This window comes from Ursus americanus, chromosome 12, assembly GCF_024610735.1.
Source record: "Ursus americanus isolate L20-20 chromosome 12, mUrsAme1.1.p, whole genome shotgun sequence".
Taxonomy (NCBI): domain Eukaryota; kingdom Metazoa; phylum Chordata; class Mammalia; order Carnivora; family Ursidae; genus Ursus; species Ursus americanus.
The window spans coordinates 49,298,368-49,323,580 of NC_142138.1; the positions used below are offsets into that span (position 1 = coordinate 49,298,368).

Sequence of the window (25,213 nt, forward strand, 5' to 3'; positions counted from 1 at the left end):
TTATCACCTTGGGGGTTTATGCCTTTTTATGCCTTTTTGTCTTGTTTTAATTTATTTCTTTGCTGTCATTTTTAAAGTGGGATTTTAAGAGGAAGTGCAGATAAAAATACATGTTCAACATACCATATTTAACCAGGAGTCCAGTCATCCTTTTTGTTCTTGACATATTTCATTAGTATTCATGGTTTCTAAGAAAAAGAGGATTTTAAACTATTTCTTCTATAGATGTTAATTTTTGAATGTGTTTTATTCCTTAGGATGCCTCACTGATGGACATGAATTCCTTCAGCCCTATGATGCCAACATCCCCTCTGTCAATGATAAACCAAATCAAGTTTGAAGATGAGCCAGATTTGAAAGATCTCTTCATTACAGTTGATGAACCTGAAAGCCATGTTACCACGATTGAGACTTTCATTACTTACAGGATTATTACTAAGGTAAATTTTTAATGAACACTTTCTTGAATACAGTTGCTCTCTGAACTTTTGGAAGTGCTTTTTGTTCACTACGACTCTCAACAGTAGAGAATCTTAGCTGAATTGACTTATTTTTTTCAACCATTTTGGGTAAGACATTGTATCTAATCTATCCTTCACTTGTTCTGTATGAAGTCAGTGAAATTCCAATTACAACAGTCACTCATCTTTTTAGTGCGTCTTGAAATAGGAACATATAGTTTTAGTTTCAAAAATTATAAAGAAGTATCTTTGGAAAAGAAGAGCCTCAGTTTGCTAATAAAGAAAACTATTTAAAAACATGATATAATATTTTGTTGTAGCATTTCTTCTGAAGATTACAAAATATAATTTTGTTTGTTTTCCAAATAAGAATAAGTGGCCCCTTTATAAGATACTGTTAGTTGTCCAATAATTCAAAGGCAGAGTAAATCTAAAACCCAAGTCTCCTTAATCCTAGGACAAGGCTCTGCAAAAAGACAGTTTACTTCTGACAGAATAAAACAACCAAATAGCATAACTGGTTTTTTTTTAAATCCTTTATGTAATAGCAGCCTTTAAGAATTATATTCATAAGTTGTAACATTTTCTTGTCTTTCTTTTTTTTTTTAAGATTTTATTTCTTTGAGAGAGAGAGAGAGAGTCTGAGTGGGGAGCAGCAGGCAGGAGAGGGAGAAGCAGTCTCCCCCCTGAGCAGGGAGCCTGTGCGAGGCTTGATCCCAGGACTCTGGGATCACAACCTGAGCTGAAAGCAGACACTTAACCAACTGAGCCTCCCAGGTGCCCCTATAATATTTTCTTTATGAAGCCTCACCCTAATCTCTTTTGTAGTACATCTCTTTTGTAGCTGAAAAGGGTTTGGACCATCTTCCTGTAATCACTTCTTCCAATGCAAATTCCACCTTGCTGCTAGTTATAGTTCATAAAAAATTTATTTGATCTCTTCACTCAGATTCTTAAAATCCGTCCTCGGTTCCTCACTTCCTATAGAACAAAGTGCGAATTCCTTTCAGTGACATATAAAGAACTTCTCAGTCTGATGCCAGCTTACCATATAAGACTCATTTCCTAACTCCGCATTTTTAATACTGCTCTCCACTTATCTAGAACTACTTTTGTTATCTGAATATCTGAAGACTCTAGGGTATTTCTTTCTTTTTTTTTCCCCTAAGATTTAATTATTTATTTGAGAGAGAGGGAGAGCCAGAGAGAGAGAGCAGGAGTGGAGGGGAGGGGCAGAGACAGAAGCAGACTCCCCGCTGAGCAGGAAGCCTGATGCGGGACTCCATCCCAGGACGCTGGGATCATGACCTGAGCCTAAGGCAGATGCTTAACTGACTGAGCCACCCAGGCACCCCTCCAGGGTATTTCTTACTCTTATGACTTTGCATATACTTTTCCTTGTTTGCTATGTCCCTCTTCTAGAGGAAGAAAAAACTGTTTATTTTTCAGCAACTCGAAATGAGGCCTGTTTCCCCCTTATCCCCTGCACCTGCAGGCTGGAAGTCTTCTTTCTTCTGTTTTCTCATGTTGTTCTAACTGAATTCTTGAAGACTATAAAACATTGGAGTCAGTATAGCAAAGAAATTAAAGGTCTATATTTAATCCTTCTAAGCCTCAGGTTTTGTTTTGTTTTTTTTTTTTTAATCTATAAAACAGAAATGATAATCGAACCTGGTTCTGCAGGTTGCTGTAAGAATTGATTTAGGATTGGTAATCCATGTAAAATACTTAGCAAAATGCCTGACACATACTAAATGTTCAGTTCTTGCCTATCTGCAGGTAAGTCGATAACTATGTGTTTATTTGTATTTATTCCTAACAAGTCTGTGAGCTTCTTAAGGAAGGTAATTGTATCTTCAGATATCCATATTTCCAAACACAGTCCTTAGGATATAGTAAGTAAGCAATTTAACTTTTCAGTGAATGGATGAGTGAAGAAATTTATGGTATCATACCTCTATCAAGAGGCTGTGGAGCAAGACAGCATGGAAATGAATCTTGATTACTCCCCTTTCTTGCTATGTGTCTTGGGCAATTTAATTAACCTCTCTATGCTTAGTTTCCTCAGTTGTAAATAAGATAACTGTACTAACCTTGTAGGGTCTTTGTGACTATTTAATGTGTTTATACAGACATACTGCCAAGAATAGAATCAGATTCCTCCTGGTATTACTATTTTAATTCTAAGCACCCATTGTTATCATCCTTCCTAGCAAAGAATTTGTGCAACTGAATTATTTTCTTGTCATTATTTGTTTCTCTTAGAAAGACACTTTTTTGTAAGCCACCCTGTGAATTTTACTGTAATAATCACAGACATGTAATTCTGATGAGTTATCCAAATTTACATCATACTTTAAATGTACTGCTCTTAAAATAGGTGTAATAGTGATAGTATTACGGTGTGCTTAACTACTAGTTATTGTGTGATTACTTAGTGCCAGGCAATGTTCTAACCACTTTATACATATTAACTTAACAATGATCCCAGGACCTAGATGTTATGAGTTACCCCCATTTTGTGCATGACAACGCTGAAACTCAGTAACTTGCCAAAGGTTATACACCATATGATTACCTGAGCTGGGATTTAAATCCAGACCGTTTACTTTCATACTGTATGTGTTTCCTGTTATATTTTTGTGCACCTCTACATGGTTATGGCAAACTGTCTTTCATTTCACTTTTATGAACTAGACTATTATACAATAAGTCCCTTTGTTCTACTTCTGATTGTTTTTACTACATCCTAGGATTTAGGCTGTACGTATATATGCTAAAATATGCCTTGCAGATCCAAATATTTAAACATTTAGTAGATGAATATTATGTTATCAGAAATAGTCTTTTCTTTGTTACTCACTTGTCATTTATTCACTTTCTCATATATTCAGTGAAGTTTCGTTGAATGCCAGTTATGCCCCAGGTACTGTGCTTGTATATTGAGACAACACCAGCAATCAAGGCAGACATACCTTCATGGAGCTTTCAACCTAGGGGGTGATGGATATTAAACAATTACATGTTTAATTATTTAATTATAGTCATAAATGCTATGAGAGGAAAAATACAGGATTTTATGAGCATGGGCACCCCATCTAGTTTGGAGGTTCAGAGGTGGCTTCCCTGAGAAAGTGTTAGTTTTATGAAAGTTCGCGTTTATGACATTAAGATTATCAGGGTAAATGCACATAGACATGCAAACACATGCACACTGACAGTATCTACTTAGGAACACTTAAGCGTGACCTGGCTGTGCATAATGGTGAGTGTCAGGAAGCCCACGTTCCTGGCATCTGTTTTCCTTGTGGGTAAAAATATCTGAAGTGACTGTTCTAAAGAAGAACTTTCTCTTTTGGAGATCAAGAGATGTGCCTTCCTTTAATACACAGAGAAACAAGAGCAAAGAGATTTAACAAGGGTCTGCTCTCTCACATCCTCATCATGAAGACAGACTCTGGAATGTCTGCCAGTGTGGAGTAGGGGTTAAAGTCTACTCCTGATTCTAAGATTCGTTTTCCCTCAAAAACAGCTTTCTAAATCCTCAGAGCTAGAGTAACTGCCCTTGACCAAAGGTCAGTGTTTGTTGAATGAGTGCATTTTGGGGTATAGATTGCACGAGTCCATTCACCCTAAACTTCAAGTACCCAAGCTTTTAAGGTTAGACATGAAAAATTAAACACCATTTACAATATAGCTTCCATGGAAAACTGTATTCTCTATCAGAAGCATTATTTGTGCCTCAAGTTTATTTTGGAACACATGTTCTTTCTAAGTTGGAGGTCTGTCATCAAACCCTGTTATTCCTACAGTTTGGAAGCTTCTATTTATCTTCTAATGACCAAAATTGGCCACTTTAGATGGGACAGTGATTCTGGCCCTGCTGTTGGGAAATTAACCGTGATCTGAGCCCAGCTGATAATACTTGTTTCCCTTGCCATATCTTAGTCTTATAACTCTTCGGGAATAGAATAAATTCTTCAAGTAGCATGAAAGCATCACGCTGTCTTTGAGACTTGTACTTATCTTCTGTTTTCTTCCTCTGCTAGTGCAGTATGTTAGCAAACTCTTCTAAGTCAATGACTGAGTGATGGGGACAGAATCAGGCAATTATTTGACTTGGTTTTACATACTCCCTTTGCCAGAATTTATATCAGATTGTTCTATGTTTACTTCAAGTGTTGAAAATTCTTGAGGACATATAAAGCTCTTCACTGCCCAATTTCTGAGTATTTTAGTGTTGGTTATGCCAATTTATATTTTTGGAAATTGGTAGTGAACCTATACATATGTGCCGCATACAAGAAGGTGTTCAATAAGTATTTTTTAATGAGTGACTATAAACCATGTTTTGTGTGCGTATATATGTATGCATATGTGTGTATTTGCATATATATGTATACATACCAACTCGTATATATGTTGTTAAACTGTGTTTCTACTAGATTTAGTTTTCCTATTTTTACCATTTCTATAACTTGTACCCATAGTTAAGATTTCATAGTGTTTTGTGAACATTTAGTTCTTTAGACTTCTGCATCTCATTTACCTCTACTTTTTCCCACTAAAAAGGAAATGTTTTGATAAAATATATTGCATAATATTCTAAACATTCATTTTAAAAGAATAAACCTTGGAAAGTATAACTTTTATGAAAAGTTCATGACAATTTCGTGACAATTAAGATTGCATCTATGACTTGAACTCCTTAATTTTACGATTGCATTCAACTATGTGGGTGATTGATATTTCTGGTGAGTGTGAAATATGCATGCAATGTGTTATTCCATCATTATTCCTCCAGGAAAATTTCAACCTTAATATTACTGTGTGTAATTTTTAATATGCAAAAATTTTAGTTAATGAGATTATTAGTGTGAGTGAGTGCACGTTAGATAATCTTTTTTTATTTGGCTTGGGATTCATGCAGTGAAAGTGAGGTTGATATTGTACCCATGTTCTTCTTGTCATATGTGTTGGCGTAGATTTTTGGTTTGTTGAGAACAGATATTTTAATTTATTTGCTTAATTTTTAGGAGTTTAGGCATATAACTCAAAATCCCTTGAGAAATGACAGGAAGATTTTCTTTTCACATCAAATCTTCATTAATAACATTTTTTAAACAGTGGTAAAATCACTCTGTAAAATGTTAGAATTTTCATATACTAAAAGCAAATTTTACCAAAGCAATTCATTTGAGCAAATTCCAGGAAAACATTTTTTTCTCAGTTATGTTCAGGTTATTTTCCAAATTACAAAAATAGAACTTTCCTCAAATTCTGAATTCTAATCATCTTGAGAAAAATATATTTGAAACCTAAATTCAGAACACACTTTCTTGTTAGCAAGAAAGTCATGCCAAATATAATCGTAGTTAAAATCTTGTGGAAGGCAGATGGCTGCTCTAAGACAGATTTTTCAGTTTGGATTTTAAATTTGAGCATGATGTTTGCTTTCTTTCTGGAAATACTGGAAAGTTTGCTTTGTTTCATCTGCTACATGAATTGATGACTGCAAAAAAAGTACAGGCTGACAAACACTGAATAATTAGAATTTGTTAATTTTTCTTAGAGACCCATTTATTTCAGAATGTCTAAAATAACATTAGGCAAATGTCTTCCGTCTTATATTGCGTGTGCTGTTATTTTCTCTTTCTTTCTTCAGACATCTCGTGGGGAATTTGACTCCAGTGAATTTGAAGTTAGGAGACGTTATCAAGATTTCCTTTGGTTGAAAGGAAAACTTGAAGAAGCACACCCCACTCTGATTATTCCAGTAAGTCTACTTTTTGTTCCATAGGGTGGCTACCATTTTGTCTTACGAATCATTAGAATGCCAAAAACCTAATGTCAGACCTTTAAACTCAGTGTAACTCCTTGATCTGAGAAACATTTGCTCTTAAACATTCAATCTATGTACAGATTTGTTTTTCTAAACTATTCTAAATATGTTAAGATTTCGGAGGTTTTGGTTGTGGCGTTGTGAATCTTGAAAAATTATTTTTATAAGAAATCATCACATGTTCGAATAGTCTTCCAGAAAGGAAGAGCGTAGAATTCCTTATGATCCCATGCCACATAATGCTCATATACGTTTAAAAAATTTTCTGCCTCAGCCATTGCCTGAGAAGTTTATCGTGAAAGGGATGGTGGAACGCTTTAATGATGACTTCATCGAGACGCGAAGGAAGGCACTACAGAAATTCCTGAACCGAATTGCGGATCATCCAACTTTAACATTTAATGAAGACTTCAAAGTGTTTCTTACTGCACAAGCTTGGGTAAAGAATTTTGATTTGTATAATCCTTTAGTGTCTTTATGTACAGTAGGTTGTATGCTTCCTCTTGTCGACCTTTCTAAATTAGGCAGCAGCACCCTTGAATTAAGATGGATTATCAGACATTGGAGAGATATCGTTCAGTTTTAACCCTGTGTCAGATCTACGTGTAAACATCTCAGACATCTTCTGTCTTCCTCACAGAGACATATTCATATTTCTCTTGGTAGCTGATTTTTTTTTTTTAATGTCAGGGTAGTCCTTGCATATATAGCTAATATTGAACAACATACACAAATATATTTTTATAATGGGTTAGGACTTTTCAAGTTAAAATAAAAGTCTTTATTAAATGGATAGATGGTTGGATGGATAGCCAGAAAGAGATTACAGTTTTCTTATTTTTCTTTCAGTTACCTAACAAAGGTGAGTGTATCTGTTTCTAATGCAGAAACTTCATATGTTCTTCTTCTTTTTTCTTTTCACCTATGAAAATATAACTCACCAAGAAAAATAATGGATAGGGAAAATGGTCCATATTAAATGATTGCTGACCAGTATTGAGTTTTATATCTCTCAGTTGTTGCCAAAGTGATAGAGGCTAGAAAGTGGTTCATCTCAGTCTTGACAGATAGTACTATTATTTGGAAGCCCTTTGAGACTTCTGTGAAATGAATTTGTGGCCTGACTCCAGAACCTTAGAAGCTGCTAGAAGCATTCTGTGTAGTCAACATTTGCAGTAATAGCTTGCCAGTTGTGACTTGTGCTATGCTATGACTCTATCGAGTGACCCTGTAGCACTCCTGGGAGATGTGTTACCTGGTCAAGGTTGGCATCTGTCGTTACATGCACATAAAATCATGCTGACTTGGAAATAAGCAAGTTTACTTTATATGTATTCTTCTGTGTAAGACCTTCAAGAAAGAAAATCCGGATAAAGATAATATATTATTTATTATTTGGGTGAATAATACATAATAATATTTTTATATGTGGATTTGGTAGTCAGCATTATTATTTATAGATTTTTTTTTCTTGTGGGTAACCTTTTATTTGATCAACTTTTATTTGATCCCAAACCTATGTTTACAAGTGTTACAACCATCACCAGAATCCCTGGGTCATCTTCTTGGTGTTCTTTTTTAATATGCTGTACGTCTAAAGGGTTACTTTTGTGTGCTGTATCCTTTTATTGAATGTCTTCTTTTTGCAAGTCTGTAGCCCTCCCTCCCAGATTAACTATGAGACAGCTTGCTACGTATGTTCTTTAAAATCTTTCTCTACAGCCAGCCAGCCAGCCAGTAGAGGTAGTGTCACAGTTTACCCAACTTCAGTTGATTGAAGAGCCATGGTCAGGGAGTATCTGTTTACAAACTACTGTAGAAACATCACAAAGACAAAGCCAGTTAGTGCTTAGCAGCGAAGCCTCTGGAGTCAGACTGATCCTTGTCTACCACTTAATTGCTCTTGGACTTAGAGCAAGCTCCTTAACTTTCCTGTGTTTGTATTTTCTTCTGTAAAATGAGGGTAGTAATAGAACCTACCTCATAATGTTATTGTGAGTTATAGATTAAAAAATATGAGTTTAGTGCCTGGAACATACTAAGCTCTCAATACATGTTAGCTATTATTATAACCAAAGAATTAATGAAATTTTCCTTTTTTTTTTCTTCCCAGAGAGTAGTTTAGACCCTAAGAAATCTTCTCTCAATCATTTTTCCATTAAATTCCTGTTATAAAATATAGATTGCATCTCATATTATCCTCTTATCTTCTCCACTATCCCCTTAAGCACGATTCCCTCTGTTAAACCTCATTCTTTTAAAGATCCGTGCTGAGAGGAAACATGTATATATGTTTTACACAAGTACTTTGGAAAGAATATTATCAAGAAGACAGACTATACCCCAATAAAACTCAGCTGCTTCAAACTACATGTAAAAAAAAGAGTATATGAAGCATTTTTATTCTCTATCCTTCCAATTAGATTTCCTTTTGTTGGGAATATTAGGATATTTGCTTCACCACAAATATTTCATTCATTTGTCTGTCTGTTTGTTTGTTTCTAGGAACTCTCTTCTCACAAGAAGCAAGGGCCTGGATTACTCAGCAGGATGGGGCAGACCGTCAGAGCCGTTGCGCTGTCAATGAGAGGAGTGAAAAGCCGCCCAGAGGAGTTCATGGAAATGAATAACTTTATTGAACTATTTAGCCAGAAAATAAATTTGATAGATAAAATATCTCAGAGAATTTACAAGGAACAAAGAGGTATGTAGAGTCACTGGAATGTGATCGCAAAGTTGTTCAGTTTCTGGTGGGTCTTCACAGTTGCTGGGGTAGGAAAGCCACAGGAATTTAGCATTTCTTTTTGGTTCTCTCTTGAGATATCCGTCTGTCTGCGTATAGCCCACATCTGCGCTTGCACGCCCTTGACGGCCCTTGACGTTCTCCATTACAGCCCTTAGCATGTTAATCATTGTTGCTTTTAATCCCTGGTCTGATCTTTTCAAGGTCCCTGCCATGTCCGATTCCGATGCTTGTTCTGTCTCTTTAAATTATCTTTTTTGTGTTTTAATATGCCCTGTGATTTTTTCTTAATAGCCAGACATGATACTGGGTAAAAGGAACTGCTGTAAACAGGCCTTTAGTAATGGGCTAAGGCGTGGGGGGGGAGAAAGCTTCTATAGTTTTAAACATGGAAGAGTTCTGTAGTTCTACATATAGAAAAAGTTGTTATACCTGAACCGTTCTAGAGTTTTGTGATCAGGTCTCAGTCTTTTAGTGAGCCTGTGACTCTGGACTGTGAACGGCACAAAAGTTTCTGTCTTTCCCTCTCTGCTTAGTTGGGACAGAATGGCCAGAGTGAGCTGAAGTTGAGTGTCTCCCTTTCTCTGGTTAACTAGTCTCCCCTGAGGGCAGGCCTTTGTTGAGAACAGAGTACTCTGGCCATTTCAAAATGGTTCATTTTCCTCTGCAGGAAGCAGGACTAGTTTTTATTCAGTATTTACTGTGGGAACCTAGTTGAGCAACTCGGGTTAAGTCTCACAATATTGTGGGAGGCCCCCAGAACTGGGTCCTCCCGAAGGTTTTAGCTCTTACAGTTGTCCACACTAAGCCGCCAGCAGTTCCCCAATCACAGTTCCAGTCTCCCAACCCCCGCAGTGGGTGGCTGGAGGTGGTTTCGCTCTTCAGGGTATGCCCAGGAACCCACGATTCCTTGTATTCACCGGTCTTTCCAACCTCGAGGGCAATGGTGTGTCCTGTGTCTTCTCCTATCTTACAGATTCAAGAAAGCTTGTTCATTTTTCAGTCTACTCAGCATTTTACTTAAGATTGAGTAGCGACCTCTAAGCTTCTTACATGAGGAATCACATAACATTAAGTTAGAATTTCCCCTTCAAGTGTGGCTTATGCCCAGACTTATTGAGAACATTTTTGATTTCTATACGATTTCGAAGGTAGTCATGACCAGTCTCCGTTTGCTTTAATTAATCACTAGCTATTCTTGTTCCCATTTATAATAGTGGCAAAGTAAGCCCTGAGCTTCAGATTTTGAATGTAGTTGTATGAAGTTGGTCTCAAATGTACAACATGGATCATAGCTTAAAATCAAAGAACTGATGTTTCAGGAAATAGGGTTTCCACATTTTCTAGTGGTATTTTTGGAACAAGTGCTCTCTGTTAGGCCTATCGCAGCATGGCAGACAGATTTATATATTGGAACTTAGGTCCCTCTTCCTATTTTCTGTCACCATTTCCTTTTTCAATTTTCTTTTTTTTTTTCAGTTTATAAGTTAGACTTTATTCCATGATGATTTTTTTCCAATTCCGTGATGACTTTTTGCTAATTTTCTAATTGCATTTAACTACATTAAAAGTAAGTGGCTAAGTCAATTTATATTACTTTCTAATATAAATTGGTTTGAGAGTCTCTATATTGATTATTATTTTTTTTTATTTTCTGGGTCCCCCATTAAACAGTAAATTCCATCAGGACCAAAAAGGGAAAAGATTTATTTCTATATCTAGATAGTACTTAACACATAGTAGGTGCTCAACTAAAACCTGTTCAGTGATTGAAAAAATAAATGACTTAACATATCATTTGGTGGTAGGAAAATTTGCTTTATCAAGAATTGATTGGTTATTAAAAGAAATATAGAAAAATTTTTTATAGCTGAATGTACATTTCCCTTCATCTTTTTTTTTTTTTTTTTTTGGATGCATTGATACTTGATGTCATTGTGGTAAGACTTATTGGTCTGCCCTTGTTATTTACCTTTTTTTTTTTTTTTTATCTCAAGAGGCTAATTGTTTTGAGTGGGTTCTGTGATTCCAGTTCTGTTAAGTATATTCTTGATGCATAGTTAAGTGGGAGAGCAATTCAGAGAAGCCCCTGGAAACTCTTGAGATGTAGGAGTTCTGTAGAATATCAATGTGCTGCTTCACATTTGCTGGTGCAAGGGAATAGTTTTTAAATCTTTGGTATACTCTAAAGTTTGTGAAATGCTCAGAAGGAAAGCTGGATTTTATGGTAGACTTTACAAATATGAGTTCTGATTTTCAGGGAGTGATTGCCCCGGGCCCAGACTTGAGGGATTTCTTAGTCTTTCCAATGTGAAGCCCACTTGTCCGATTCTATTCAAAATGATGGAATGTTTTCATTTGTAGCCTGGGGAGCCTAAGCTATATAGGACATTTCATTCATATTCAAATCATGAAAATTTGGTATTCATAACTAGTGGTTTCTCTTTAAAAATTTTTTATTCAAGTTTTGGGATGCCTGGGTGGCTCAGTCAGTTAAGTGTCTGCCTTTGGCATAGGGCCCTGGGATAGAGTCTGCTTCTGTCTCTCCCTCTGACCTCCCCCGCTCGTGTTTTCTCTGTCTCTCTCTCTCAAATAAATAAATAAAATCTTAGAACTTTTTTTATTCAATTTTTTTCTTTGATCTTGATTTCCTTTATGTTCCCCAGTTGATTTGCCGTATTCGTATTGACCACATGCTGTGCTGCTTCTCTGTGCTGGAGGCTAAAGGAGGAATAAGATGGTACCTGTCCTTGAGCTCAGAGTCTAGTTGGGGAAACAGATGCATTAATAGACATTACAGTGCAACTCATTGTTTGCATATAAATGTGATCTGAGTGCTGTGTGAGCACAGTGTAGAATTTTAGGAAAGCTCTCTATATAAGCATAAATATTGCAGGGTTTAATGATACACACTGATGTATACAAAAATTGAGGAGAAGAGATAAAGAAGAACATTTTTCTTTGCTAGAAATGTTAGTTTAGTGTGGCCTTTACTTAAAACAAAGGATAGGCCCATATCAGGAGGGTACAGTTGGAAAGGCTCTAGTGGTCATGAAACCTAATACCTTTATTCAGTGACAACTAATATTTCCATTGTTTTTAAAGTTTTAAAAATATTTTTCAGTTTACTTGATCATATGAACTTTTGATATTTTAATAGCTTAATTTAGAGTAATATGACATATTTCAACTAACCCTAATGAGTAGTAAGCTGATAAAATATAGAGAATTTCATTGTATTTAATGAATAGTAGACAAAAAATTGCTCATTGCTTATACATTCTCCACCATAAAAAGCTATCATTGAAAGATGATAGTATAAAAGCAAAAATGTAAAAATATTCAGATTTTAAAATGAACTCCAAAATTTTGAATTAATGGCTTATCAAGCACTGAATAATATTTTGTTGTTCATTCATTCTCTCACTAATATGAAAATATTTATTGAACACAGTATGTATCGGGCTTCGAGATAAAAGAAAATAATGAGACTCAGCCCCTGTTTTAAGGAGCATATGGCCTAGGAGTATATGATTTATGCAAGCAATTATAATAGAATGGGATAATACAAGCAGAAAATTATGATAGACATTAATAGGAGTATAAAATTATGATCGGCTCATTGAGGACAAAGCATCTACAAATCTTTTGGAACAGAATCAGAAGGAATTTATTTGTGCGAGGATTTAAAGGATTAGAAGTAGTTTGTCAGATGGTAGAAATGGCAAAGGGCAAGGCAAATGGATATGTGTAATGTTTAAATGAGGAGAAATCATGAGATATTCATGAATGAGTGATTATTTTGGCCTGAATTAAAATATCTTTGGCAGTGAATCTCAAGAGTAGGACCTGGAGAGGCAATGTAGGGACTGATCATAAAGGACTTTCTAATTCAGTTAAGCAGCTTCAATGTTTATGTACTGTGACAAAAAATAAAAGAGGGAGAATAGTTAGAAGTCCCTTGCAGTAGTGTAGTTACAGATGCTGATGAGCTGAGGACAGTGGAAGCAAGAACAGATAGGTAGGTAAATGGATGGATGGATGGATGGATGGATGGATGGATGGATGGATGGATAAATAGATATCAAGAAATACTGAAATTAGTGATTGAGTAGCTCTGTGCAGGTTTATATATAGGATGATACCTGGGTTTTTTGCTTAGATCATTAGAAACAATTACTGTTAATAGGATATGTATTCAGGAGAAGGGGAGGAAGAAGGCAAGTCTGTTTAGGTAATGTTGCCTACGAGACACTGAGGTATAGTTTATTTGGTACGCAGAGGTCCCTGATAGATAATGGTGATTGTACAATTTATATTCCAAGCCAGGATAATTTTGAGAATGAAAAAGGATGCAATTACTGATTACTCTTGGACAGTAGTCATTCAAGAACTGACCTCAGTGGATTGGAATGACCACTCAATTTAATGAAAGATGATATCCATCTTCTTTTGTTCATTTAGAAGAACATATGCATAATGAGAAAACTACATTTCTTACTGCCTTTAATATAGGGATTTTCAAAACTTCTATAAATTGAAGAGCTTAATTTTTGTTTTTAGAATATTCTGATGAAATGAGAGAATATGGCCCAATTCATATTCTGTGGTCGGCGTCAGAAGAAGACCTGGTTGATACTCTAAAAGGGGTTGCCAGCTGCGTTGACAAATGCTGTAAGGCCACTGAAAAACGGATGTCTGGACTCTCGGAGGCCCTGCTTCCTGTCGTCCATGAGTATGTACTTTATAGTGAAATGTTAATGGTAAGAACGCCTCGTTACACTTTCACCTCAGTCCCGGACCTGATTATAAGTTTTACAAAGGCAGTTTCTATTTCTGTGTTTTCACCACTGTCCTCTTGTCCTAGCAGATTACTTCGCATATACAGATGCTCTGTAAATATTTGTTCACTGTGTGAGTAAGTTAATAGTAGAATATGTTAATAAAAGGCAGAATACTCAATAGCAACAGTGATGTTTAAGATTACACATACATTTGAAACTCCCTCAGTCACAATTTACATAGAGAATATGATTAGTTTTTACAAGCTTTTAAAATTTTACTTTAAAAATTTTTAGTGCTTTAGAAATTTCTTTTCATGAAAGAGTGGCTTACCCCCTTCTAGGTACATTTGATTTAGCAATTTATTTAGTATCATTATGTACAGAGTACTTGAGTAGGATCTTGATGTTTGTTCTGTTTTCTGGATGCTTCTAAAAAGAAATCCTTCAAGTTAAAATGTTTTTCTTCCACTATTTGCAAAGGCTTTTATTCCTCTTATATCAAAGTTTTGCACTTAACCTCCTCAATTCAAGTTAATATCCCAGATATTTGGGATTTAGCAATGCTATCTGCAGAGCTAATGTTTTTCATCCTGTATTATCCTCTGCTCACAGTACCTTGCACAGACTGGTACCCTCAGGGTTCTGGTGTTTTAGCGTGGCAGTGGGGGAAGGAGTCTGCTTGCATTCAGATATAGTCCATTTCTTTTGCCATTTCTAATTTGAGCCAATGTTTTCACGTACTCTTGGTTTGGGAGGATTTTTTTTTTTTTTAATTTTGCTTCTATCTTGGTAAGAAAAGCTCTCTTAGCCTTTCAGCATGAGGTTTGCCCTTTTCATGGTTATCACATTTAGGTTTTTCTTTCAGAGTCATTAAATATTTTGTAGCTATTTCAGGTTGTTGCTGTTACTTGCCTTTATTGGGGTCTTCTATAAACAGATCCTTCTTGCTTCCCAAAGGCCTCTAATGTTTCATTTGGAGGAGTCTCCTCCTTGTCCCCATCAATTTCCTTGGCTACATTTCATTTTTTTGCTTCATTATTGATATCCTCCTTGTGTGGCTCTTCAAAGAGATCCGATTTGTATAATTAAAGATAGTAGATTCTTCTCCCTTAATTAGATGTGTTTTTCTCTTTATTATGTCAAGATGAAAATTATGTAATTTAAGTCGTATATCATTATAGGTGTGGAAAAATTATAATAGTAACCAGAAAGAATTGTTTTATAGGTTCTCATTTGATTATATTATTTTGTAGACTCCTAAGGTATAATCAGTAGCATTTATATTACAGTTCTGGTCTGTTTTATATTGGAAGGTTTTCTTCAGTGTGAGCTAACATAATGAAGTGAATGCCTTGACAAAATGATTAAGTTTGTGTAATTTTACCAATTATCTTCTGAAGCAAACTCTTGCTTAAACTATTTCTACCTATGTGAAGCACAGTTACTTCATATTTATGGAAACAGACCTTAAATAAATGAGACTAAATTATAGTACATGTCATTTGGGTTAGAGAAAGGAAGGGGTTCCTGATATTAATGTAATGAAACATTGAAATAAATATAAAAGATCTGTGATAATTAGCTGAATTTCTGTTGATTTCTTTGAAAGTAGTAGAAATGTTTATCTCTTTTGAGTGTTGTTTTTTTTTTTTTTTAAGATTTTATTTTCTGGACAGAGAGAGACACAGCAAGAGAGGGAACACAAGCAGGGGGAGTGGGAGAGGGAGAAGCAGTCTTCCCACGGAGCAGGGAACCCAGTGCAGCGCTCGATCCCAGAACCCTGGGATCAGGGCCTGAGCTGAAGGCAGATGCTTAACCACTGAGCCACCCAGGCGCCTCTCACTTTTGAGTGTTTTTAAGAGTGATTCCATCAGGCACAAAACTAAACTGAGTAGTTTTTAGGATGCTTTTTATCCTTAATGCCTCTCAGTTCCCAAGTACTGTGACCATCTTATCTGGTCTCCATTTAACTACAGTATGGGTAGGTTCTTCCCTTCCTCTGAAAACCCTTGAAAGACCTGTGCCTCCTTAAGGCCCTTTTCTTGTATGTCCTGCATTTCTACTCTTTCTAGTTTAGTTGTTTACTTACCTGGAACTTGTTTTTATTTTTTTCCTTAAACTGTTTAGGCCTCTTGTGTTCATTATCACAATTTTATTGTTTAAACTAATATTGTGAAAACTAGTGAAAGATGAGTACAAATAAAAAGAGTCCTTGGGTCCATAAAGCCCAAGTAGCATGTCTGGGAAGGAAAGCGAGTCACTCAGGGAAAGACATTGTAAAAGACTGGCAAACATTGTAAAAGGTGAAGGTGAATTCTGCACTCAAATTCCTTCACAAGGGTGTTTAAAGTTTAAGGACACCAAAACATGAAATCATGGTTATTCAAGAAAACAAGATGGAACTCCTCTCAGTCAGAGAAGAGGCTGTGATTTCTCATCAAAAGCTTGGCTAATTGATTAATATTGATATATTTTAAGCTAAGACAGAGTCTCAAAATGTGAGCGTGCACTTCAGTTTTCTGATTCCCCACTATAATTAACTCTTTGATTAACCATGCCTTTGGAATCGGATAAGTGGGCTGCCAATTATTATAGACGTTTTTAGGTGAGTGGCCCGTGTGATGTCCCAGCTGCAACCACTTTACACCGTTTTAAAAATTTGATTATTTGGTTTGGTTTTTTTTTTTTTTTTTTTTTGCTCTTTTTGAAGAACTGTATATGTGTGGAGTGTTCCATCAAGAGTTGTACATAAAATACCTAACCCAGTAAGATGTGTATTGGGAGAATGAAAAAAAGATTCATGAAAAAAATCTCTCTTAAATGCTTGCTTTCAGCTTAGCTTTTAGAGATTAAAAAAAAAATTTCTTTAAGTCATTGTATCCCCAAATGACTAATGACTTGGGGAAGAGATGTTCTTTAGATTCTAAAGTGCATGTTTTTTGTCATACAAATATTATTAAACCTAAGTACAACCTATTCCCGTCCTTGTGTTTTGATATGAAGGGCGTTATGAAAAGGAGAGACCAAATACAAGCAGAACTGGATTCCAAAGTAGAAGCTTTGATGTATAAAAAGGCAGATACTGATCTGGTAAGTTTTTGAGTTTCTTAATATTAATCATATAGAATTCATTGTCTGAAATTTTTATTAGCAGCGTAGAACTCCATTGCATGCTTGTTTTTAAGGATTCAGCAAATGATACTAAACTTTCGTCTAAAAATCGATTATACATTGAGTACTCAGTGAGTCTGCAAGCTAAACAATGATGCTTTTCTGCTTTTCCATCTTATATTGTCTCTTATGATGAGTAAAGTATGAAGTTATTTTTTTTTAATTAGAGTGTTAGAAGAAAGTATGGAAAGTACCTAACATTGTTCAAGAAGATTGGTAGACAAATCCATTTTTTGCTCGTTTTATAAGGTGTTTGTACAAAATAAGTCAGTGTTTGTATACACTTTTTTCTAGTTCTTGTAAAAATCTTTATAGAGGAAGTGTCTTCGTTTTCAAGTTTCGTCTTTCCTTGCAGTAGATTTTTATGGAAAATTTCAAACATAAAAAGTGATATAATGAACTCGTATACCCATCACTGGGCTTCATTAATTTCCACCATTTTGTCCACCTTTCTTCACCTGTCTCTTTCCTCTTTTTTCTGAAGTGTTCTTGTACTAACTCCAGACGTTATAGTATCGCCCACAGTATTTTAGCATTTATATTTTATTGTCTTTGCGTATCTTCAGAGTATTACTTTCAGCTTGGAATTATTATTCTCATTTTAAAACTGAGAAAGAGTCTTTGAAAGTGGAGTGACTTCCCCAGGTTCGTGTAGTTCTTGAAGCACAAGGAGGCTCAGAGGTGGTGTCACTTTCCTCCTAAGACTGTGATGCCTCCCAGAGGGCAAGTATGAAGGTGGGAAAACTTGAGTATTACTTCCGTTAACTTCTACTGAGTACTCTATGATCCTTTTTTAATGTTAAGGATTTTGTTTAGTATTGAGTACAATATTGAGTATGCTTATGGCAGGTGCATGGGGAGTTCTTGAAACCCCCCCATTAATCCTTGTATCATAGCCCCATCCCATCCTGGCTTGGGGTCACCCTCCCTCTTCTCTGCTTTAATTTTCTTCCTGACTTTAATCATTTTCTAATAAGAGATGTGATTTCGTATTTACTGGTTTTCTTTGTACTATCGTTCTCTCTCTCCCTGTCTATAATCTAAGCACCTGAGGGGGCAGGAATTTTTTATTTGATTCCTGAAGTGTTCTCAGCCCCTAAAACAGTGCCTGAGAAATGGTAGCCTCTCAAGAAATACTTAGTGAATAAATGAGCGAATGAAAAATGCGGTGATTTCTCTGATTCACAAAAACATAATAGAGGTTTAAAGCAAGAAGTCTCTACAAATTCAGACTTTGTGTGGAACATCGAGACTTCACCAAGAAGTGACTATGAGTTATCCTCATCTTCCTTGAACTATTTTTGTTTTTCAAACTCAAGTTCTTTCTCCTGGTTGGAAGGTGAATGGGCAGTGGTTGACTGCAGTGGACAGAGTTAGGAGAATGGCATCTGAGAGAGAATCATGGGAAATGTAAAACCAGTAGAACTAATGCTCAATGGGAAAAATCATGTTTGCCATTGTCTCAAGATGAGAAGAAAAAAGAGGAAACCCAAGGTTAACCTTTTCTTCACAATAAGGAGTGTGTGTGTGTGTATGTGTGTAAATTTAAAGAGTCACTTGGAAAGAACAAAAAAGAATGGGCACATGTACAGAAATTATAATTGTATCGTTTGAACTGTTTTTATTTGTTAAGTAATTTTTAAAGATATTGAAATTAGCAATTAGATAAAATTTGCCCTTGACTAAATACTAGATAAAGTACAGTAATTTAAAGTTTCCGGAGAATAGTTAAATGGCTTAAAAACCAAGCATCTGTTCAGAATGGTTTATATTCATATTTTAAATTGAAAGGAAGAGTAATTGAGATTGTTCCAACCACAAAAATACAGGAAAAAATAGCTTGGGCCCAAATATGGCTAGGCTTTCCCAACTCAACTAAAAAAACACATTTTTTTTTCCATTTGACTTGCAAATATTTTGTCTTTTGCTCTATAAAAATTTCCTTGATATCTCATTATAACCTAATGATCCATCTGTATTTATGATTTCATTTTGTGTGTATGTGTCATATCCACTATAAAGTATTTTTTACCTAGTTATCTGCTGTGTTTTAAGATTGGAGGAATTCGAAACTTTAATTATCTGCATTATACTCTATAAGATATTTTAAATTAAGATTTGAAACAGACACATTTAACAGACGTTGCAAATGGGTTTTTTTTTGTTACCCATCAAAACAGATCCTTCCTAAAACGTACAGGGACTAATTTAATGATTTATGAATGGTACCATTTACATTTTCAAGCAGTTTATTTGTTTACAGACCTCACTTCCAAATCCCTATGTGTTATGATGGTGTCTTTGGGAGAAACCTTCCAGGGTGACTCTCAAAATGAACCTGCCATGATTGGTCACAGAACAACCGGAGGGAAGTTGCTTAGAAATATGCAGGATAGGGTCACCATGGAAACGCGCCCTTGTGAGGTCCTTCTAAGGAGCCATCCTTTGCAGTCACCATGGCGACCCTGGCAGAGAACTGAATATAGCAATCTAGCCTGGTTGTTTACCATGGCAACTCAAGCAGGGCCACTTTGGAGACAACCCTGGGGCCATTTCTATGGAGACCTGCCGGGGCTGTCTTTAGAGGCTTCATCAAAGTCACCTTTGGGTGGAATGCTATATGCAAACCCAGCAAAGCAACTCATAATGAAAAGGTCCATGAAATGAAGCTTTACCAAGAAAGGCAAAAACTAGGAGAGTTATAATTATTGGGTAGAAATTAGCAGAGTTGTAACATTCCAGAGGTCCTTTTAGATGTATCAGGTGACCGTTATGTAGGCTTCGTGGCATACAAAAACAAGGTTCTGGACTTTCACCTTGCCTATAATTTTGTAAATGCTGTAAATTGACAGTGATGGCATTATTGTTACTTTTTCTCATCACACAAATATGCCTACAAAAATTATGTGTTTTCCTGCAAACTAAAACAGTGCTGTAGAGTGAATTCTTTGATTTATTATCTGGGGAGTTGTAAAGTGGCAGCTTCTTAGAGCTTGTGGTTTGTAGTTCTTATCTCACAGCAATAAAATACAGCATTTTAAAATGACCTAAACTCAGTAAAGACTTTCAGAATACCCATTTGAAGGTCAGTTCAGCTGTTTATTTGGAGTTTTGACATTTAGGCTTTGGAATTAGATAGATGTAGGACCCAATCCTAACTCATCTGCTTATTAAGTCTGTGCCCTAGGACATGTTTCCTAACTTCTTTTAGCCTTGTTTTATCATGTATAAATTGGGGGGAAATTATTTAGTACCTTTCTAATAGATTTGTTTAAGGGTTAAGTGATACAATGCAAAGTAAATTATTTGAATCCTAATAAGCATTCAGTGGTTGTTAGCTGTATTTTGATGACTTTATAGAAGTAATATTTGAGATGGCTCCTGTAAAATGACTTCAGAATTGTTCCTTTAAGAAACAGGGAGCGTATTTCATGTATAGTCAGTATTATGAAAAGTAGTAAAATCTCAAAAAGCATGCTAAGCTGAGGAAACTAGGCTGATGTGTAGGGAGCAGGTATAGGGGAGATGAAGAGATGGGGCTGTACAAGTAGGCCACAGATAGGAAGGGAGCCTTGTTGTCTGTCAGGATGAAGAACATAGACTTGATCCTTTGGGCAGTGTGGATCCAGTGGGAGCCTGAACTGAAGAGGTAGTGGAGGTGTTACAGGGGGGAGTAAATTTGAGAGAGTTGGAGGAGAAAGACAGAATCCATAGCAGTTAAAGAATGAAAGGAAGCCAATGTTTCAGGTTGTTAGTGACTCTTCACATTTCTAACTTGCAAGGAGGGCAGATAATGAATGGCTCTGTAGAGGGAACTATAGCATATAAAATGGAGGAGAAAATGAAAGATGTACAACTTTATGTCATGATAAGATGACCTATAAGGTAGAGGTATTCAGTGAAACCTGGCGACAAGTGTTGTTGAGGACGTACTATAAGAGAGACACTACTGCAAGCAGTGGGGGATTAGCAGTCAAGAAAAGAAGGGCCTCATTCTAGTGGATGGAGACAATAGTAAACAATTAATTCATTAAAGTTTTAGTTGATTGTCCTGTAATGGTAAGAAGGGAGAAGTGTAGAGAAGAGGGAGTGTTTGGGAGCAGTGAAATTTAAAGTTGGGGATCAGAGAAGGTCTTATACCAAGAAGGTGACTAAGTAAAACCTGAAAGGGGTGAGGTCTTGAATGACATGAATATCTGGGAGAAGAGCATTTCAGGTAGAGTCAGTAAGTGAAAAAGGGTAAATATGCCTGCATGGTTCAGAAAAAGCCTGGAGGCTAGCATTGCTGGAGTGGAATGAGCAAGTGAAAGACTTATAGGAAATGAAGTCAGAGGGGTCAGATCATGAGATCTGGTCTCAGTGAAATAGGAAGAGAACAAACAGTTGAACTGAGAAGTAACACCATCAGATGTAAGTTATGAAACAGTTGCTGTGCTTGGGAAAGACAAGAGATGGTGTGTATGTGGTGTGTGCATGGGACAGGAGAACACCAGAGCTGGAGACTAGCTCTTACAATCCCACTGAGACATAAAAGCTTGGACCAGGGAGGAAGTGGTGTGAAGTGCTCAGATTCCAAATATATTGTGAAGATAGAGCTGTTTCCTATTTGCACATCTGCAGATTGTGAGTGGGCAAGGATGATACCAAGGTTTTTGGAGTCAGCAACTGGAAGGTAAGAGTTGGCATGAATTGAAATGGGGAAGACTTCAGAAGGGGCAGGATTAATGGGGAAGATGAAGAAATCAGATTTGGACATTTAAAGTTGATGTGCCTATCAGATATCCAAGTGGAGATTTTGAGTTAAGAGTTACATATAAAAATCCAGAGGTCAGGTCAGGGATCCAGCTGGAGATACGTATTTGGGAGATGTTAGCAGATAGTATATAAAGCCATGAGATTTGCTGAGGTCACTAATGGATGAGAAAAAAAGAGGTCCCAGGACTTAATGGGACTGAGCATGGCATATTCCAATATTAAAAACCAGAGAAAGAATAGCTGGTGAGGAGAAGGAAAGGAAATTTATATGCTTTGACGGGTGGTTGGTAAATGATGGAACCAACGCAATGAACTCAACAGATTTGTTTAGGGTCATTCAACTTTTTAACCACTTCTCCATTTATAAGGCATTTATAAAAACAACTTGATACAGAATAATTAAGGTAAGTATAGATAATAAAGTATTTCAAGAGAAACTTGCCCCAATAAAGAAGATACTCAATGAAATAGATACTGTTCAACGTAAGAGACTTTCTGACTATGGAGTTAAAGGTATAACAATAACTGAGAGTATGACAAAATTTCAGATATTTGAAGAAACTTGTGGTTTTTGCAGTTTAGTTATTAAGTTTTCAGAGTCAGAGCTTCTGTTTGAAAATGCTTATTCACTTCGCTGCTTAACTGCAAGATAAATAAGGTTCATCTGTGGTGCTAAATAATGCTGCATATCCATTTTATTTTTGTTTTTATTTTTGAATGGGTGATTTATAGTTTTCCACTCAAAGCAGCATTCAAATATAAATGAATATGAATACATTTGACATTTAGCAATCTGTGCATAGAATCTGAGAGTTGGATCTAGGTATAATGCCGTAGCTGTTTAGCAGTATATTTATGTGAGCAAAAAAAAATGCATTTTCATAAGATCATTATGATCTGGATTTGCATATAGCCACATTCAGTAGATGCAAACAGATACCAAATTTATTCAAGCTGGTCTTTGCTCTGTATGACTTGCTATTTTTGAACCAGTATTTTACTCTTGTCCTCAAATAGTGGCTGTTAATCTTCAAATGCTCGTGGTAGTGTACTCAATGCTACACAAAGCAAGACTGGCTTTCCTCTAAGCTTCTAGGAAATGAATAGTATTGACATAACTTTTTGTGTGTGTGGGAGGGCAGAGGTCACCTCTACCTGTTCTCAGATGTTTATTGTCTTACCTCTCTCCCCTGACCTTTTTACAAGTGTATTCCTTTCTCTAGGCCTTACTTCTTAGTATCTGGTTTCCTCTCTCTACTTCTTTTTTGTCTGTTTGCATCTGTGTCTCTCACATGCACACAGGTACACACATGTGCATAGACCACACTCATCCAACAGTAAAGGACACAGCACGATCCAGTGGAAGGAAAAGGGAATTTTTTCTTGTATTTTTCCTTTTATCCATTTATTCTAGAAGGGATCCAGCCAGCAGACTTTTCCTCATTTCTCACTAGCCAGAGTTGTGAAAAGTCCATGATCGGGTCGGTGACTTGGAGTGGGAATGTGGCCATCAGTATTGACTTAGATAAGCCAACAATATGCCCCCTGATGCAAATACCAGAAGAAAAACAAGGCTCTGTCGGGTGGTAGTAAGGGGAGTAGAGAACGCATTCTGCGTAAACAACTGATAGATCTGTGCCACAAAACACACAGTGTAGCACATATTGGAGTAGTATACCGTAGCTGGGTGCGAGTTAGGGACAGAGAGTGGGGGAGGCTGTAATCAGAACGGCCCTCAGCCGCTTCTCCTCCCAGAACAAAGTCCCTGGCAGTGCCTAGAATTCCTCTCCTTTTCATACCTTCATTGACAGGCCTCTCATTCAGGGCATCGTTGGTTTGAGTGGGTGGGTGAACTCCTATTTATAGAAACTTGTAAAGGAAGCTAATGGATATTTGAGTCAATGGTAAACCATCATGTCCACCCTATGAATGGGAGTCTTTTGAGCCTGGGATCTCCATTTGAAATTGTACCATATTACTTTCCCCCTCTAACCTTTATTTTTATGCTCCTGGCACTTCTTTGTAGAGCAGTCCCTGCAAAGTATTTCATACAAGGTCTCGAACCCAGTTGCAGTGTTGCATGTAATTTCAGCCACAGCATTGTGCTCCTCTGTAGTTTTAGGCAAGTTACTTACATTTTCCTTGCTTTAATTTCCTCAACTGTAACAGTTGTGGGGAATATCTTCCCTAGAGTGTTGTTAAATCAGCATCTGAAAACTCTTAGTCCAATGCCTAACTAGTATTAGGTTGTAAATATTTTTATAATCAATATTAGAGGGCTTTCTTTGAAGTGTATATTGGATGTTTCATTCTCCTAGAGCAAAGTTTAAGTGGTAGCTATAATTTTGCTTCTCGGACCTTCACAATGTCAAAAAATATATAAATTAAAAAAAAAAAAAGCGGCAGCAGTTAGCTTGGCTGGAAAGTGACGGTTTCCAGTGACCCCACCTAGTCACTCTAGGTAATTGAATAGATACTTTAAAATGTACCTGAATTTGTACAATCAAAAAGTTGTGTTTTGGACTCCATAGGATTATTTTAATTAAACTGTACTTGGTATTATGCTATTGGTTTATAATGAAGGACATTTTAAGAAGGAGAACCATCAATCCCTTTATGATAAGCATCAACAGCACTGACTACATTTTATTTTTCATTTATGAGGACTCTTGAGAAAAGTTTCATTTATGTCTTAGCATCAACAATAGGATCTAATTTCTCCTGAGCCATTAACTTTTTTTTTTTTCAGCATATACACATCAGGTTTTACACCTGATCCTATCCCACCCTTCACATTGGTTACTAGGCTATTAAGAGCCCCAATTCAGATCCAGTTCTGCCTGGCAAGTAAGTGTGTCTTTTGTGCGTCAACCTCACCCCGGGCTTTAACCGTGTTTTTTCCCTGCTCTTATTTTCCCTTTGCCCTAATGCCTTTATCTACTTACTGGGTTTAAGCTAGTTGTAGAGTTTAACTTTTGAAGCCATCTCAAATCTAATATGGAACAATCAATAAAAAGAACTAAAGTATTTCAAATCAACTAAAAGATCAACACATTTTTTTATCACATATTTGTGATGAAAAACCGTGTTTTAGTCACTTTTTTTTGGAATCCACAAACACTAGCATGCCTGTTGTAAACGCAAACTTGAATGCTGACTGGCTCATATTAACTGTTACCAAGAAAATTAGGAGCTATTTGAAGGTGAAGTGAAAAACTTGTATTACTTCCAGAAATTTTTACCTATGAAATTTGCTTAGGGAATGTAGTACATCTTAATGTTTACTGTTTTGGGAAAAAAGAACACATAAACCTACAGTCTTGATGAATAAGGCTTGTGTATGCTTGTGGTGGGTGAGGGTAGAAGGAGGAAGGAGACAATGGAAGACTGTAGAAAAACAGAGGCAGTATAACATTGTTGTACATGGTTTTCTAAAGGAAGATTGTTAGCTCTGTGT

General features: G+C 36.3%; 1 protein-coding gene across 4 annotated transcripts in view; it reads left to right on the plus strand.

Annotated features, from left to right (window-relative positions):
- The window catches only part of SNX7 (sorting nexin 7), a 208,039-nt gene that overhangs the window by 24,422 nt on the left and 158,404 nt on the right, over window positions 1-25,213 (plus strand). For all 4 annotated transcript variants that reach the window (XR_015726359.1, XR_006780356.2, XM_045801713.2 and 1 more), the window contains exons 2-7: window positions 258-440; window positions 6,127-6,237; window positions 6,578-6,742; window positions 8,809-9,007; window positions 13,610-13,809; window positions 16,834-16,920. Coding sequence is in view for 2 of the 4 variants with exons in the window: in XM_045801713.2 (XP_045657669.2) it covers window positions 258-440; window positions 6,127-6,237; window positions 6,578-6,742; window positions 8,809-9,007; window positions 13,610-13,809; window positions 16,834-16,920 (945 nt within the window). In the remaining 2 variants the exon portion in view is untranslated. The remainder of the gene's footprint in view (window positions 1-257; window positions 441-6,126; window positions 6,238-6,577; window positions 6,743-8,808; window positions 9,008-13,609; window positions 13,810-16,833; window positions 16,921-25,213) is intronic.